This window comes from Chiloscyllium punctatum, chromosome 22, assembly GCF_047496795.1.
Source record: "Chiloscyllium punctatum isolate Juve2018m chromosome 22, sChiPun1.3, whole genome shotgun sequence".
In the NCBI taxonomy this organism is placed as follows: domain Eukaryota; kingdom Metazoa; phylum Chordata; class Chondrichthyes; order Orectolobiformes; family Hemiscylliidae; genus Chiloscyllium; species Chiloscyllium punctatum.
The window spans coordinates 83,661,270-83,678,038 of record NC_092760.1 but is presented as its reverse complement, the minus strand read 5'-3'; the positions used below and the strand labels follow the sequence as shown (position 1 = coordinate 83,678,038).

At 40.3% G+C, this 16,769-nt stretch overlaps 1 protein-coding gene across 1 annotated transcript in view; it reads left to right on the top strand.

Annotated features, from left to right (window-relative positions):
- Nucleotides 1–16,769, top strand: part of luzp2 (leucine zipper protein 2) — a 388,961-nt gene that overhangs the window by 172,906 nt on the left and 199,286 nt on the right. The window contains exon 3 of the mRNA XM_072592734.1: nucleotides 12,788–12,858. Coding sequence (XP_072448835.1) covers nucleotides 12,788–12,858 — 71 coding nt within the window. The remainder of the gene's footprint in view (nucleotides 1–12,787; nucleotides 12,859–16,769) is intronic.

Here is a 16,769-nt window from a genome sequence, read left to right as displayed (position 1 = left end):
TAGTAAGGTGACCAAAACTGAACACCATACTCCAAGTGTGGTGTCACTAACGTCCTGTACAACTGCAACATAACTTCCCAACTTTTGTACTCCGTGCCCTGACTGAGGAAGGCCAGTGTGCCAAAAGCCGCCTTCACTGCCCTGTCTACCTGTGACTCCATGTTCAAAGAACTGTGAACCTGAACTCCAAGGTCTCTCTATTCCACTACACTCCTTAAGGCCCTACCATTCACCATGAAACTCCTACCTTGATTTGATTTTCCAAAACGCAAGACCTCCCACTTGTCTACATTAAACTTCATTTGCCATTTCTTCAGCCCACGTCCCCAAGCTGATCAATTTCTGATAACTTTCCTCACTGTCCACAATGCCACCTATTTTAGTGTCATCTGCAAACTTACTGATCATGCCATGTACATTCTCACCCAAATCATTGCTATAGATAACAAACAGCAGTGGGCCCAGCACTGATCCCTGAGGCACTCCACAAGTCGCAGACCTCCTGTCCAACAAGCATCCTTCCACTATTACCCTCTGCTTCCTACCATCAAGCCAATTTTGTATCCAATTTGCCACCTCCCCTGATCTAACCTTCCAGAACAGCCTACCATCTGTGGACAGGTTGATGCCTACCACAATGACGAAGATGAGGATGATTACATTGTTGTAAATCCTCAACTCAACACTGGTCATGTTGCAAATTCTGAGTCAACAGAGTGTGTTTACTCCGATTCTAATTCTGAGTAACTGGCATTGACAATACCTGTACCACTTGAAGTTACCATGGAAAACCCACCTTCTCAAACTTGCCCCTTGCCAAAGGGGTGGTGACCGTCAGGTTAAGTCACCACCAATTATCTCTTTCTAATGAGAGAGCAGTCCTGTGGTCCTCTGGTATTGTACCTTTACCTTGTGAATTGGAATAAGTTGACCCTTTTCCAGTTTCAACATGTTGTGTTAAAGATATAAAGGCTAGTAGTGTTCACAAGATCGCTTGAGTGGTTTCACCACGTTTTGATGAGGCCAAGTTGTGAGTCCTATTGCTGTGCAGGCAAAGGCAGAAAGGTCTGAAGAAGACACACCACCAGACTCAAATCATTAATTCAATTTCTTTGTCTACAGGTGCTTCCAGACTTGCTGAGTTTCTTAGCTACTTCTTTTAAACTTGTTCTTTTTGAGCAACAGCACAGTCCAAATGTAGTCTGGATGTACTTTACAACATTGTTATTGTGTCCATTTAAATCCATTAATCTCAAACTCAGAACATTATTCCTTCCCCATGCCTGTACACCGCTGAATTATATTGACTGATGAGCTCTACAATGTCTGTGTAATTAGGTACTCTGAGCTCAATTGATTTAGGATTCACAAAAATGTCCAAGTTCACTTCAATTAGGATCCCATCAGTGGCCAAAGGGTAAAATTTAAATTATATTTCTCGGCTTTCCTATATCTGGACAATTATATCGATCGGAGTTGGGCATGGGGACCCTGCAGCATGCACATTGTAATGGAAATTGAAGATAGAAAAATACTTAGTCTAACCCCTGCTCCACAAACCTGAGACTTCCAAACCTTCCCTCTGCTCAACCAGATATCTCCTGCATGGACTGACCTGTCCCAAATACTCCTATGCTTACCAGATCACCTTGCTACCTCGTGCCATTACCAAACATCTGACCCACCTTTTACTCTAACCACTATCCACTTGGCAGCCTCTCCATTTGGTATCATATGTGCTGACATGCTACCTCGTACTCATCTGACACCTGCCCACCTGAGCAGCCCACTTGCCTGGCATCTTTCTCCCACCAATTTGGTACTCTGCCCCTGACCCACCTGACAAACCAGTCCCCTGGGATCCTACCCTCTTGGCACCCTTGCGTCACATTTAATTTACATACTTACTCTTCCACAAGAGTTCTGTTTGATGCTGAATCTTTAATTCACAGAATTTGGCAGCTGATTACCGTAAGAAAGAGGGCATAGAGTCAGAGCTGTACAGCACAGATACAGATCCTTTGATCCAACTTGTCCATGCCAACCAAATATCCTGAATTAATCTAGTCCCATTTGCCAATATTTGACCCATACCCCTCTTAAACCCTTCCTATTCATATACCTCTTAAATGTTGTAATTGTACCAGCCTCCCCACCATCTCCATGAATAGTCTTCTCCTGAGTGTTCTACATTATGAAGGACCTGTGAGAATGGAATCTCAGCATTTCTGAAGGACCTCCGATCAGAATGTCCTGTCAGCAATGCAGAGTTCTTTCACTGCATTTTAAAAAAAAAAGGGGCAAAGTATCAATCTCCACGTGATTGCCACTCAGTGGAAAATGTGGCACATTCTGTGTCTCTGTAACATATATAATACATTATGTGCTTCACAAGAAATTCTGTGTTGTAAGTGATAGCTATGCCTTCAATGTTTGCCAGCGCATTGTAAGAGATACTTGCTGCCTGTACCTATTTCTGTTTGGAGGATTCTTCTTAGGTGATTTCCTGCCAATAACACTTCTCGTAATTCTTGACTTTGAGACATACTTGGATAAAGTAGTGAATAATGAACCGGAATAGCTTCTGGTAGAAGAGGTTTAATGTTCCAAAGTGGAATTCGAACCCAGATCCCCAGAATGCTACCTAAATCTCTACATTAATCGTCCAATGATGGTACTGCTTGGCCATTGCCTCCAGACTAGTTGTCCACTACAGATCTACATAAATTATTTGGAGGAAAATGTGGCTGGTTGAATTAGTAAGTTTGCGAATGATGCAGAGGTTGGTGGAGTTGTGGATAGTGAGGGGGACTGTCAGAGGATATAGCAGAATATAGATCAGTTGATGGCATGGGCAGAAAAATGGCAGATTGAGTTTAATTCAGACAAATGTGCGGCGATGCATTTTGGAAGGTCAAGAACAGGTGGAAATTATACAGTGAATGGCAGAGCCATTGGGAGTATTGATATGTAGAGGGATCTGGGTGTGCTGGTCCATAGGTCATTGAAGGTGGCAGTGCAGGTAGATAAGATAGTTAAAAAAGGCCTATGCCATGTTTGCCTTCATTGGAAGGGGCATTGAGTAGAAGGATAGACAAGTTATGCTGCAGCTTTATAGAACTTTAGTTAGGCCACACATGGAATATTGTGTACAGTTCTGGTCACCACACTACTAGAAGGATGTAGATGCTTTGGAGTGGGGATAGAAAAGGTTTACCAGGGATGATCTCTGATATGGGGGATTTTAACTATGAAGAAAGGTTTGATAGACTGGTTCTGTTTTTACTGGAAAGCGAGAGGTTGAGGGGTGACCTGATAGAAATTTATAAGATTGTGAATGGCACGGACAGAGTGGAAAGCATGAGGTTTTTTCCGAGGGTAGAGGGGTCAATTGACAATAGACAATAGGTGCAGGAGTAGGCCATTCTACCCTTCGAGCCTGCACCACCATTCAATATGATCATGGCTGATCATCCTTAATCAGTATCCTGTTCCTGCCTTATCTCCATAACCCTTGATTCCAATATCCTTGAGAGCTCTATCCAACTCTTTTTTTTAAAAAGCATCCAGAGACTGGGCCTCCACTGCCCTCTGGGGCAGAGCATTCCACACAGCCACCACTCTCTGGGTGAAGAAGTTTCTCCTCATCTCTATCCTAAATGGTCTACCCTATATTTTTAAGCTGTGTCCTCTTGTTCGGCACTCACCCATCAGCGGAAACATGTTTCCTGCCTCCAGAGTGTCCAATCCTTTAATAATCTTAAATGTCTCAATCAGATCCCCTCTCAGTCTTCTAAACTCAAGGGTATACAAGCCTAAACGCTCCAGTCTTTCAGCGTAAGGTAGTCCTGCCATTCCAGGAATTGACCTCGTGAACCTACGCTGCACTCCCTCAATAGCCAGAATGTATTTCCTCAAATTTGGAGACCAGAACTGCACACAATACTCCAGGTGTGGTCTCACCAGGGCCCTGTACAGCTACAGGAGAACTTCTTTGCTTCTATACTCCAATCCCTCTTGTTATGAAGGCCAGCATGCTATTAGCCTTCTTCACTACCTGCTGTACCTGCATGCTTACCTTCATTAACTGGTGTACAAGAATACCCAGATGTCTTTGTACTGCCCCTTTCCCTAAATTGATTCCATTTAGGTAGTAATCTGCTTTTCTGTTCTTGCCACCAAAGTGGATAACCACACATTTGTCCACATTAAACTGCATCTGCCATGCATCTGACCACTCACCTAACCTGTCCAGGTCACCCTGTAATCTGCTAACATCCTCCTCACCTTTCACCCTGCCACCCAGCTTAGCATCATAAGCAAATTTGCTAATGTTATTACTAATACCATCTTCTATATCATTAATATATATTGTAAAAAGCTGCAGTCCCAGCACTGATCCCTGCAGTACCCCACTGGTCACTGCCTGCCATTCCGAAATGGAGCCAGTTATAACTACTCTTTGTTTCCTGTCAGCCAACCAACTTTCAATCCAAGTTAGTACTTTGCTCCCAATATCATGCGCCCTAATTTTGCTCACTAACCTCCTATGTGGGACTTTATCAAAAGCTTTCTGAAAGTCCAGGCACACTACATCTACTGGATCTCCCTCATCCATCTTCAGAGTTACATCCTCAAATATTCCAGAAGATTAGTCAAGCATGATTTCCCCTTCATAAATCCATGCTGACTCTGACCTATCCTGTTACTACTATCCAGATGTGTCGTAATTTCATCCTTTATAATAGACTCCAGCATCTTTCCCACCACTGAGGTCAGACTAACTGGTCCATAATTTCCTGCTTTCTCTCTCCCACCTTTCTTAAAATGTGGTACAACATTAGCCACCCTCCAATCCGCAGGAACTGATCCCGAATCTATCGAACTCTGGAAAATAATCACCAACACATCCACGATTTCTCGAGCCACCTCCTTCAGTACCCTGGGATGTAGACCATCAGGCCCCAGGGACTTATCAACCTTCAGACCTAACAGTCTCTCCAACACCAATTCCTGGCAAATATAAATTCCCTTCAGTTCACGTCCTTCAGCCACTGTTACTTCAGGGAGATTGCTTGTGTCTTCCCCAGTGAACACAGATCTGAAGTACCAATTCAATGCTTCTGCCATTTCTTTGTTCCCCGTAATATATTTCCCTGTTTCTGTCTTCAAGGGCGCAATTTTAGTCTTAACCATTTTTTTGCCTTTCACATACCTAAAAAAAGCTTTTACTATCCTCCTTTATATTTTTGGCCAGTTTACCTTCGTACCTAATTTTTTCTCTGCGTATTTCCTTCTTAGTAATCCTCTATTGTTCTTTAAAAGCTTCCCACTACTCTGTTTTCCAACTTATCTTTGCTATGTTATACTTTTTCTCTTTTAACTTTATATGTTTATTCCCTCGTCAGCCATGGCAGCCCATGCCTCTTCCTAGGATCTTTCTTACTTTTTGGAATGAACTGATCCTGCATGTTCTGCATTATACACAGAAATATCTGCTATTGTTCCTCCACTGTCATCCCTGCTAAGGTATTGCACCATTGAACTTTGGCCAGCTCCTCCCTCACAGCTCCATAGTTCCCTTTTATTCAACTGAAATATTGTCACTTCCGATTGTACCCTCTCCCCCTCAAATTGCAGATTGAAGCTTATTGTATTATGATCACTACTTCCTAATGGCTCCTTCACTTTGAGGTCCCTGATCAATTCTAGTTCGTTGCACAACACCAGATCCAGAATTGCTTTCTCCCTGGTCAGCTCCAGCACCAGCTGTTCTAAGAATCCATCTCGGAGGTACTCCACAAAGTCTCTTTCTTGAGGTCCAATACCATCCTGATTCTCCCAGTCCACCTGCATGTTGAAATCCCCCATAACAACTGTAGTAACATCTTTGCGACAGGCCAATTTCAGCTCCTGATTCAACTTCCATCCGACATCCAGACTACTGTTTGGGGGCCTGTAGATGACTCCCAAGAGGTCTTTTTATCCTTAGTATTTCTCAGCTCTATCCACACTGACTCCACATCCCCTAATTCTAGGTCCCCCCACACAAGGGACTGAATATCACCCCTTACCAACATGGCCACCCCACTCCCTCTGCCCGTCAGTCTGTCCTTACGATAGTACGTGTAGCCTTGGCTATTCATTTCCCAGGCCCTGTCCACTTGAAGCCATGTCTCAGTTGTCCCCACAATATCGTATCTGCCAGTTTCCAAAAGAGCCTCTAGCTCATCCATCTTATTTCTAATGCTTCGTGCATTCATATATAGTATTTTTAATTTGTTACTGCCCTCACCTTTCCCATCAATTTCTATTTAACTCAACCTTACAGCATGATCCCTTTTTGAGTTTTCTGTTTCATTGATACAGTTGTCTTTCTTGACTTCCCTTGTTCAATTACAAAGGTTCAAGGTGTGGAGGTTGGGGGTGGTGGTAGGATGGTGGAGGTGGTGGTGATGGTGATGGTGGAGTTTAGAAGAGATATATGTGAGGCACGTTTTTCACATAAAGACTACTATAGTCCTGATTTTACTGAAAATCCAATAGAATTTATATTATACACCTATCAGGGAGCAACTCATGATGAGAAAGCTGCCAGAGGAGATGGCAGAAGCAGACACAATAGCAGATTTCAAGAAACATCTGGATAAGTCCACGAATAAGAAGGGAATAGAGGGATACAGATCTTGTAAGTGAAGACAGCTTTAGTATGGGAGGGCGGAATGTGTCAGCACAGTCTTGGAGGGCCGAAGGGCCTCTTCCTGTGCTGTATTGTTCTTTGTTGTTCTTTGTGTAATGCTAGTCAGCCAACATCTCCCCAGTTCAGTCAAAGATATTGCTGCTTATGTTCCTCACTGTGAGAATGCTTCAGAGACTTAGCTACAAGCAAGTAGAGAAGCTTAGCAGAGAGAAGCAGAAATGGTGAACAAACTGGTACAAAGAATGTAACTTAAATTGAAGCTTCAGAAAACATGACCAAATTCAATCTGAGCATTCTTCCAAAATGAATAACATAGTAAAATCCAAAAGCCTGAAATGAAACTATTTTGTCGTGTTGGTTGCCAGTGGATTGAGGCAAGCCGATTGTATATTGGCCATCAAACTAATCTTTTTTCAGTTTTGTTTGAACCAATATTACAAAAAACTGAATTTGTGATAAAATCTGGGCTGTGAAATGAAAACTGAAACAACCAGTTTGTCTCATTTATTACTTCCTCCAGTGATGTGATGGTTTCCATATAACCCTTTGGACATATTCTGAAAAAGAGTGCCATTAAAGCTGTTTGCTACACCTGCTCCTTTAACCTTAGCTCCATTGTCTTTCCAAATTTTCCAACATCGTTTTCTGACAGTTGTGTATAATGGATTAAACTTAATTCTGACCATAAGAAATAGGTTGTTAATCCCCTCAAGTATGTTCGACCGTCCACATTCCTGCCCTTTTCCCCATAACCCTAGATTCCTTGACTGATCAAGAACCTATTTATCTCCGCCTTAAATATACACAAAGTCTCCTTCCCACAGTGGGCTATGGGGATCAAGTTCTGAATTAAGTTTTATTGTAACGGAATGCTATTCTACATAAACATTACTATCGCACTCTGCATTATTATAACAATAGGAAGATATGTCAATGTCCTTTTCAGACTATTATAGTCCAGATTTTGCTGAAAATCCAAAATAATTTAAATTATGCACCTATCGGTGAGCAACTCATGATGAGAAAGTGCTATCCTGTGAGTTGTGAATCACTGCAAGTTCCCAGTTGATGTGCTTCACTCCTCAGTCAGTTTATAGATTTTTATGAAATTGCAGCATGTCACAATATTTGCTCAATAAACACAAAGCAGATAGATAAGTCCAGCAAGTAATAATGTAAGGACATTTTTTATCGATGTGATAATTAAGAATGTGGGCCAAGTAGCACCTCTTGCCCAGAAAAGAAACAAAATTTAGTTGGAGTCTTATTTTGTTGGGTTATGAATTGCTTTTGGATATGTTAAAAGTGTTACTTTGACAAAAATGTAACTTTACCCTTTCTCTTATTGTAACCTTTCTTTGTTTATTCTTTTGTAAATCTGATTGAGTCCACTGCTCCCTTGTGCGCCTTTATCATCAGTCCATCCTCAGCTTAATTTCTGATCTATTCAGCACCTTGAAGGACAGACTTGTGGCTTGTTCTACTGTTCACTGGAGATCCAGATATCCTGTTGCCCTCACTGACTCATTACCAGTTCACAATTACAGAAACTACGTAGGCAAAAAGAAATATGTATCAATAGGACATACTGTAGTAAAATCTATGACTTTGTCTTGCAAACGGAATGGGTGTTACCTTGGGAGTTGTATTTCTGACCGGTAACTAGAATTACATCATTAGATGCACAGACTTACTTTAGAAAAAAACCAACAGCTTAAGCTAGCGACAGTCAAAAGGAACAAACTCTCAAGGAAAACATGAAGCAGAATCATTGTAACTTGATTTTAATTTTCAACACAAGTAAAATACTGAAAACTGAATGCAATTTTGCCTTTTATTTGTTTCAGCATTGAAAGCGTAGCGGTAAGCCATTTAGCTGGTAATATCAAAGTGGTCTCATGTCAGTCAGTACACTTTGGAATACTCTCTGTAAAGGGATTTCAATCATTATGAGAGATGCAATGTATGAATAATTTATTATTAAATGTCTTGGTTCTTTCTGACTCTCCTAAGCGTAGCTATTGTTGCTTGGGTGTGTAAGCAGTCTGGAGGGACTTGAGTATTACTTTTGCAAAGAGATTTCTTTTATGTAATGCTTCTATTTCATCAGCAAAGTGATAATGATTACTTTTTATTGCACTACTTGCCAAACGCTATTTTCAACAGTTACTAAAGGAGTTGACATGTTTATCAATTTTGGCATTTAAGTGTTTATTTGCACATATCAGTCAGCCATGAGTTTTAAATAATGCATTTATCAAAAATAAATTGCAAATAGAACTCAGTACTCAATTAGCTGCATTTTACACACTCCAGTGGGAGGCATGCAGATTTGGCAATTGGAGGGGGTAAACCAGGTCAATATCCTATGTTCTGAGGAAGGATCACTGGACCTGAAACATTAACTCTGATTTCTCTTCACAGATGCTGCCAGACCTGCTGAGCTTTTCTAGCAATTTGTTTTTGTTTCACTTTCTAATGTCCTATGTATTTGACGCCATCTATTTGGATTTTAGTTTTGCTTTTGATAAGATCCCACAAAGCAAATTGCTCATCAAATTAAAAATCCATTGAATCCAAAGTTGGATCCATAATTGACTCCAAGGCAAGAAACAAACTATAATGTATTACCTTTTTATTTCGATGGCAGGAAGGTTACTTCCAGTGAGAGTCTGAGGGCTCAATACTCTCACTGATTTGAGGCACAAACACATCATTGCTGAAATGATGTGGAGGTGCCAGTGTTGGACAAGGGTGGGCAAAGTTGAAAATCACACGACGCTAGGTTATAGTCCAACAGCTTTATTAGATAGTACAAGCTTTTGGAGAGCTGTTCCTACCTGACGCTGGTGTCAGTGTGGATTTCATCATTACCGAAGAGTGACGCCAGATAAAAATGTGGAAAACAAAAAGGAAACCACCTAAGTGTGAAGTTAGAGGAAAATTGAGATTTTCTTTTGAGCAGTTGGTATTTCAACTCCAGTAATTTTGAAAAAGCATCAATTTCTAAACCAGCACAGGAAAACTTAACAATTTATCAGCACAGGAGAGGGAGCTGATTTGTAAATGGTGAGGAGTTTCTATTTTGTTCAATTTTTTCAGTTTATAATTAATAGTGCAAGAGTAAGATTAAAGTAAGAAAAAAATAGTTAAGCTCATTAAAGTGACTTAAGTGCACAAGGTTAAGGTTTAGCAGGAAAGTCAGCCAAGTTGAATTCCTGTCTTGTGGCATATGGGGAGACATGGACACTGCCCTGATCTAGCCCATATGCATGAAATGTTGCTAGTTCCAAAACTTTGAGCTCTGGATATCAGATCTTAAACATAGAATGTAGAACATAGAATGGAACTGGCCCTTCAGCCCTTTCTGTTGTGCCAGCCTTTTAATCTACTCTAAGATCAGACTAACCTGTAATACCCTTCATTGTACTATCCAAGACTTACTTAAATGTTCCTAATGTCTTCAACTCTAATACCACAGCTGGCAGTGCATTCCATGCACCCACCATTGAATAAAGAACCCACCTCTGACATCTCCCCTAAACCTTCCTCCAATCACCTTAAAATTATGCCCCCTTTAATAGACATTTCCGCCCTGGGAAAAAAAAGTCTCTGGCTATCCACACTAGTGAGTAGTGTTAAAGATCACTGAGATGTATCTGTGAGGCAGAGAACTATATGCATGGCACATTCAGAAGGTTATTCTCACTGCAAGTTATGGACGAGCAGACAGAGGGAATGGGTGATCACCAGACAATCCAAACAAAGCAGCTGGAAGTGTAGAAGGACACAGATGTCCCATTCTCAAACACTGCTGGAAGATAGTAATGGACTGGGCAGATTCATTAAAAGTGGAGCTCAGTCCTGAGGAGTGTATCCTAATTAATTTTGAGAATGGCAAACACAACACTGAGTTACATTAAAAAAAAGAATGGCAAGATGGTATGAACTATAGAAAAACCAGGGAGACATTGAAACTTTGGAGTCTGTATGCAGATTCCTAACAGTGGCTGGATTGGAAACAAAATATTGGTAAATGGGATACATGCCTTTCTAATCTGAACACTGAATATAAGTTAATAAAGCAAAAAAAAAACCTGTCGGTACTGGAGACTTGTAAGAAACAGAAACAGAAATTGCTGGAGAAACTCAGCAAGGTGGCAACATCTTCTTCAGAATTGGCTGATTGGTCTACTTGCCATCCATGCAACACACTGCTGTTGTGCAGTATTTATGTTGACGTCCACCTCAAAATTGCATTTTTGTGAAATATCCTGACCTAAGTGAAGCATCAAGACAAAAAGCTTGTACAGAATGTGTCTTTTTCTTAGCAATAGGTTCTATGGTGACAAGTCGGGAGCCTTTGGACTGCGGGGATTTGATACCTACAATAGCATTTGTCCAATCTGTGGGGGAAAAAGAAAAGAGTGCAATGTGGAAAATCAAGTATCCCAACTTAGTCAATGCTTTGTCAAAAGAACAGCAAATGATACAGAAAATAAATTCATTAAAGTAAATGAGATATACATGAAAAGACAATATGCTGTAAAGGGCAATTTCTAAAGAGGGTGCAGGTGCAGAAAACATGTGAGCAAGAGGACATAATCACTGTAGGAGAGGTTGAGAGCATGGGTAATAAAGCATACAATGTCCTCAGCTTTGTCAATAGGGGCCTCTTGTACAAGTGTTTAACCTTTATAAGAACAGTGATTTGTCTTCCACTGGAGTATTACATCCAGTACTGTGCAGTTCACTTCAGGATGGATGTGAAGGCATTACACAAGATGTTGAAATGACATACAGGATGTTGAAAAGATTCACAGAATGCTTTTAGGGATGAGGCGCTTCAGTTATATTAGTAGATGAGAGAAATAACGACAGTTCCCCTTGGCGATGGAAAGGTCACAATCATGAGAGGTCAGGACAGAATCGATGAGCCAAACTGTTCCCATTGGTGTAAGGGTCAAACATCATCGGGCATGGATTTAATGTGATTGGCAAAGAGGCAATAGCAGCATGAGAAGAAACTGGACTCCACTGCTTGAGGCTGTGATGGGGGCAGATTCAATCGAAAAATTTGTTTATTATCTGAAAGTAAACAATGGATCAAATTATTGGATAAGACTGGAAGTTATCCCGATTTGAATCGCTTCTTTGATGATGCAGCATAAACTCAATCGGCCTTCTGTGCGGTAACAGGGTTCAAATCATCTTATATTCATAAAGAATACTGCAGAAGCCTTTTAATCAAACCATAACACTCTAATGACAGTATTTTTTATTTGATTGTGCTATTCACAGAGTATATTAGATTACTTACAGTGTGGAAACAGGCCCTTCGGCCCAACAAGTCCACACCGCCCCGCCAAAGCGTAACCCACCCATACCCCTACATCTACATCTACCCCTTACCTAACACTACGGGCAATTTAGCATGGCCAATTCACCTGACCTGCACATCTTTGGAGTGTGGGAGGAAACCGGAGCACCCGGAGGAAACCCACGCAGACACGGGGAGAACGTGCAAACTCCACACAGAGAGTCGCCTGAGGCGGGAATTGAACCCGGGTCTCTGGCGCTGTGAGGCAGCAGTGCTAACCACTGTGCCACCGTGCCGCCCATAAACTGCCCATATTCTGAGCCTTTATTCTACTTTATTCTACTTTCAAATGATCTTTCGATTCATGTTATATTCACAAGTGAATTGTGCTTTTAAAAGTAAAGCTCTTTCCTTTAAACATGGAGCCATTGTTTGATGACAAATGTTTTGTTTTAAAACATTGAAATGAAGTGAAAGTCCCTGAAGACAGAGATGAGTCTAACCTAAGGGTCATGGTGCCTCTGACAAAGGGGTAAAGTTGAGAAGGTGGGAATTTCATGGCGAACTCAACTGGTACATGGATTAAACTGGCACTAGTTGGCATCACTCTGTTGCAAACCAGCTGTCACCATGACACAATAATCTATTTGTTAATCCTCATTGTACAGATGTTAACCATTCTTAATGCTGAAATAACTCAGTTGTGATTTTTCATTGCTAAAGTCCTTTCTCATTGTGCTATTTTTACTTCCACAAATCTCTACCAGAACTTGAAAACTGATGAGACATTTGCTAAAAATGATGTGCAGAAACTTTTGGAGATCAGCCAGAAACAAACGTGAGCATTTTTTTTTGTCTTTTACGACTATGTTATTTAACAATTCATTTTGTAACTAATGCAGTTAAATGTATTGGCACACTTTTTTTAACTTATCGCGGTATTTTTGGTGTGATTGGATGTATGCTCAAAGACCACTGAGCAAACCTATGTTGGAAGTGCATTAGCCATGGAAGATTTCAGTATGAGTCTTGACTAGCCATAAAGTAATCTTTTGAGTCTGTCGCCGTGATCATTTGCCCTGGTAGACTTGCCAATCCTTTTCTTTGAAAGGTTTTGAAACTATATTCAGTTTTATGTGTAGACATTCTCAGACTGAATTCTGATTAATTCTGTTTCCTTTTACTTTTTGGCACAGCCCATTAATACAATCACCAGAACAAAAAGGACATTTTATCCAATTGGATTGATCTCTTATTTCCAAAATACTTAAGAATATTTTGTCGTAACACTGAAAACATTATAACTAAATTGAATTCAGCTTCCATGTCTCAACTGAACTTAACAAATGTGTCTTTATGCCACTTTATTGTTAAGCCATTTCCTTTTTGGCCTCAGGCCCCTAGTTACATAAACTGATGAATAAATAAACCTCTTTGTATATAACTGGGAGCAGCATGAAAATGTGATGTTTGATATTGTACGTACATTTATCTCATTATGCAGAATCTGTAAATGAATCAATCTAACAGGAATTGATGCAACGTTAGGACACTGAACACTCCATTCTGGACCTTTCCTTTGGATTTCTAACATCATATTGCAATAATTTCAGTTGCAATATTTGTTTGTGTATATGTTGGGTCTCTGTCAAGGGCCCACAAGAATTTCTACCTTGCAACCTTTCTTCATTAATGGTTTAAATGTTGTAGATGTCTCTTCTTCAACCTGCTCAGAGATGTTATGTCATGCCTCTGAAGCAAATGGGACTCGAACCTGAAACTTCTGGCCCAGAGTAGGGACAATACCACCATGCCTCAAGTGCCCCTGAATTATTTCAATGCAGCTGGCGCTTAGACATTTTAAAGCGAGTTGTTTAGACATGCTATGACTCCTATCTGGAGCATACAGGGCTTGAATCTGGGGTGTTCTCGCCCAGAAGTAGGGACATTACCATTGCACCCTTCTAAATGTTATATCTTGATGTTTAGACAGCATTTAACACATAAGGCTGGAGAAGCCAAAACAGATGTGTCAATAACATTTTATTCTTCTGGACCAAGTGAATATAATATTAAGAGATGCAGCACACTGTTTTGGCTCCATCCTTACAAACATAGGAGGAAATGGAATAAACTATGTGACTGTACAAGCCAGTCAAGATACTAACGGTTGATAATCTGTCTCTATGGCACATTCCACCTGCTCCCCATGAATATTAATTTCCCCATAAGATCACAAATCTGCCTATGTCCGCCCTCCTATAACTAATGGTGAAGGTAGAGTATAGATTTTCAAAGGTTCACAAGGCTTTTAATGAAGCAATTTCTCTCTTTCTCAGCCTTAGTGCAGGCAGTGAGAGTGAGGGGAGTAAAACCTCTATGTACCTCACAGGGCTCCTTCTGAATCTCGTATGCTTTGACAGTGTTTCCCCCCCCCCCCCCCCCCACCCCCCACCCCGTCCACTCAATCTCTGCTAAATTCCTGGAATTACAAGATCCATTTACTCCACCTCTCATTAAAATATAAACCTCTCCTCTCAAGAACCAAACTAGTTGAATTTCAATAACATCTCCCATGGCAGATGTTTCCTTCATTAGAGATGCTGACCAAAACTATCTAAAGTATTTTGATGCTCTAACCAAATTCCATTTCAATTATAGCAAAATGTCCTTGCTGTTGTCTTTTTGCAATAACGATTGGTGTACTATTTTCCTTCAGAATTGCTTGCTGTTTCTGCATGTTCACTTTTTGAACTTCTATTTTACAACATCCAGGCCCTTTTGAGCATTAAATTCTACAAGTTTCTGTCTTTTAAAAAAACATTTGATCTTTCATTCTTACTGTCGCACATACTCACATCATGTTCATCTGTCACCTTGTTGTCCACTCACTTAACTTGTCTATATTTCTTTATAGACTTTTTGTATCACCTTCCGACCTGCGTTTTCACCAAGCTTTGTATCATCAGCAAGCTTGGATGCATTGCTCTGTCTCATCTATATTACTAATATAGATCATAAATAGCTGAGGTTCCAGCACTGAAGATGCATAATATTACCAATTGTAGCACGCTAACTTAAAAACATCCTGTGGTGTTATCCCAACTCTGCTTTCTGTCCCTTAACCAATCCTCCATTTGTGCAAGTAAATTATCCTTGTCTTGTCTTATGACATAGAGGCGAACCTTTTCTGTTAATGAAACCAACCACCCAGAAAAGCTCGCCTCATAATCTGTTAAAATACGAGTGACAAGGAACACTTAAGTTCCACTACTTTAAGAAAATAACATCAATTTATTTTCTTAGTCTAAAAGTGGACATTAAACAAAAAATTACTATTCACAAACCTAAGTCCCCTTTCTCTTAACTGCTTACTCTCTGACTCAAGCTGTATCACAATATGTTGTTCCATAAGACACTTAAAAAAAAATTACATTCGCATAATCCAGCTGCTAATCTCCCTGGGTCATCGTCCTTCTTTTTACTATAAGTATGTCTCACATGAAAAGGTACTTTTGATAGTGTTTTCTAATTTCTTTAAGAGTAAACTGTTAGATGGGCAATTAGCGCACCAGCAGTTTCTCTCTCCATGGCCATTGCTCTCTGACCAATTTTCAAAATGTCCGCATTCTTATACACCCCCAACATCAGATCAAATCATTGTTTAAATGTTGGCAAAGCAATAAATTCAAATTTAATTTGGATTTTAGTATCATGGGGCATAATTTAAAATGGTTAAATTCAATTTGTGGTCAAAACAGCAACCAAAACTGATATTCATTTCACAGCCAAAGTTGCATGTTTTCAATTTTCTAGTACACTCTGGGACTATTTTCTAATCATGTGCAGATGTGTTTATAATCTCTGTTCAGAACATCATTCTCTCTCTTAAAGGTACAGTATATGCCTTCAACTTCATAACATTTGCAAGTGAGATTTTATCAAATACCTTTTGGAAATCTCAGTGCATTACATGTATTGGTTTCCCTTCATCTACTCTAATCGTTACATCCTCAAAGAAAAACTGCAAGAAGTTAGTGAAACTGGATTTCTCTTTCATACCAGAAAAACATAGTGTTCCAAATGATCTCTGCATGTAATAAACCTTTCTATCATTCTACAAAACCAAATTGACTCTTCTGATCAGACAATGATTGATTTTCAAAATCAATTGTTCAAGTTTTCTGAGTCATAGATTCCATCTTTGTTTTGATGACTGTCCTCAAAGCTAAACCTCCTGCAGTTCCTCTGTTTTACCTCTCTCCCTCCTTCCTTGAATAAACATTTTACACTTTGTAATTTTCAGTCCTTTGGGATCATTCTAGAATATAGGGAATTTTGGAAGATCATAGCCATTGCTCCCATTGTTGAGCTGGACACTACTGCGACAACACAGGAACACAATCGCACGCTATCCTCTTTGGAAACTGAAATGGAGGTACTGGTGAATGGGATGGTAGTAGGGAGGGCCATTCTCTACCTGGTGAACCAGCAGAGGAGGCCAAGGAGTAGCTTGCCTGGGACACTGTTAGTGACCCAGGTCAATGTTGTCACCAGGGTCAGATGGAATGGGCACCAAATGCAGGAAAATTCAAAGATCTTTTACACTCCACCTCAGTAAGTGCCATCATGCCCTTTTGCTCTTCCACTTGACGCTTATTCTAACATTACCACTGCACACGTCATGGATATTGTCCTTTATTCGTCCATGGGAGATATTCATCTCTGGCTGGCCAGTATTTATTGCTT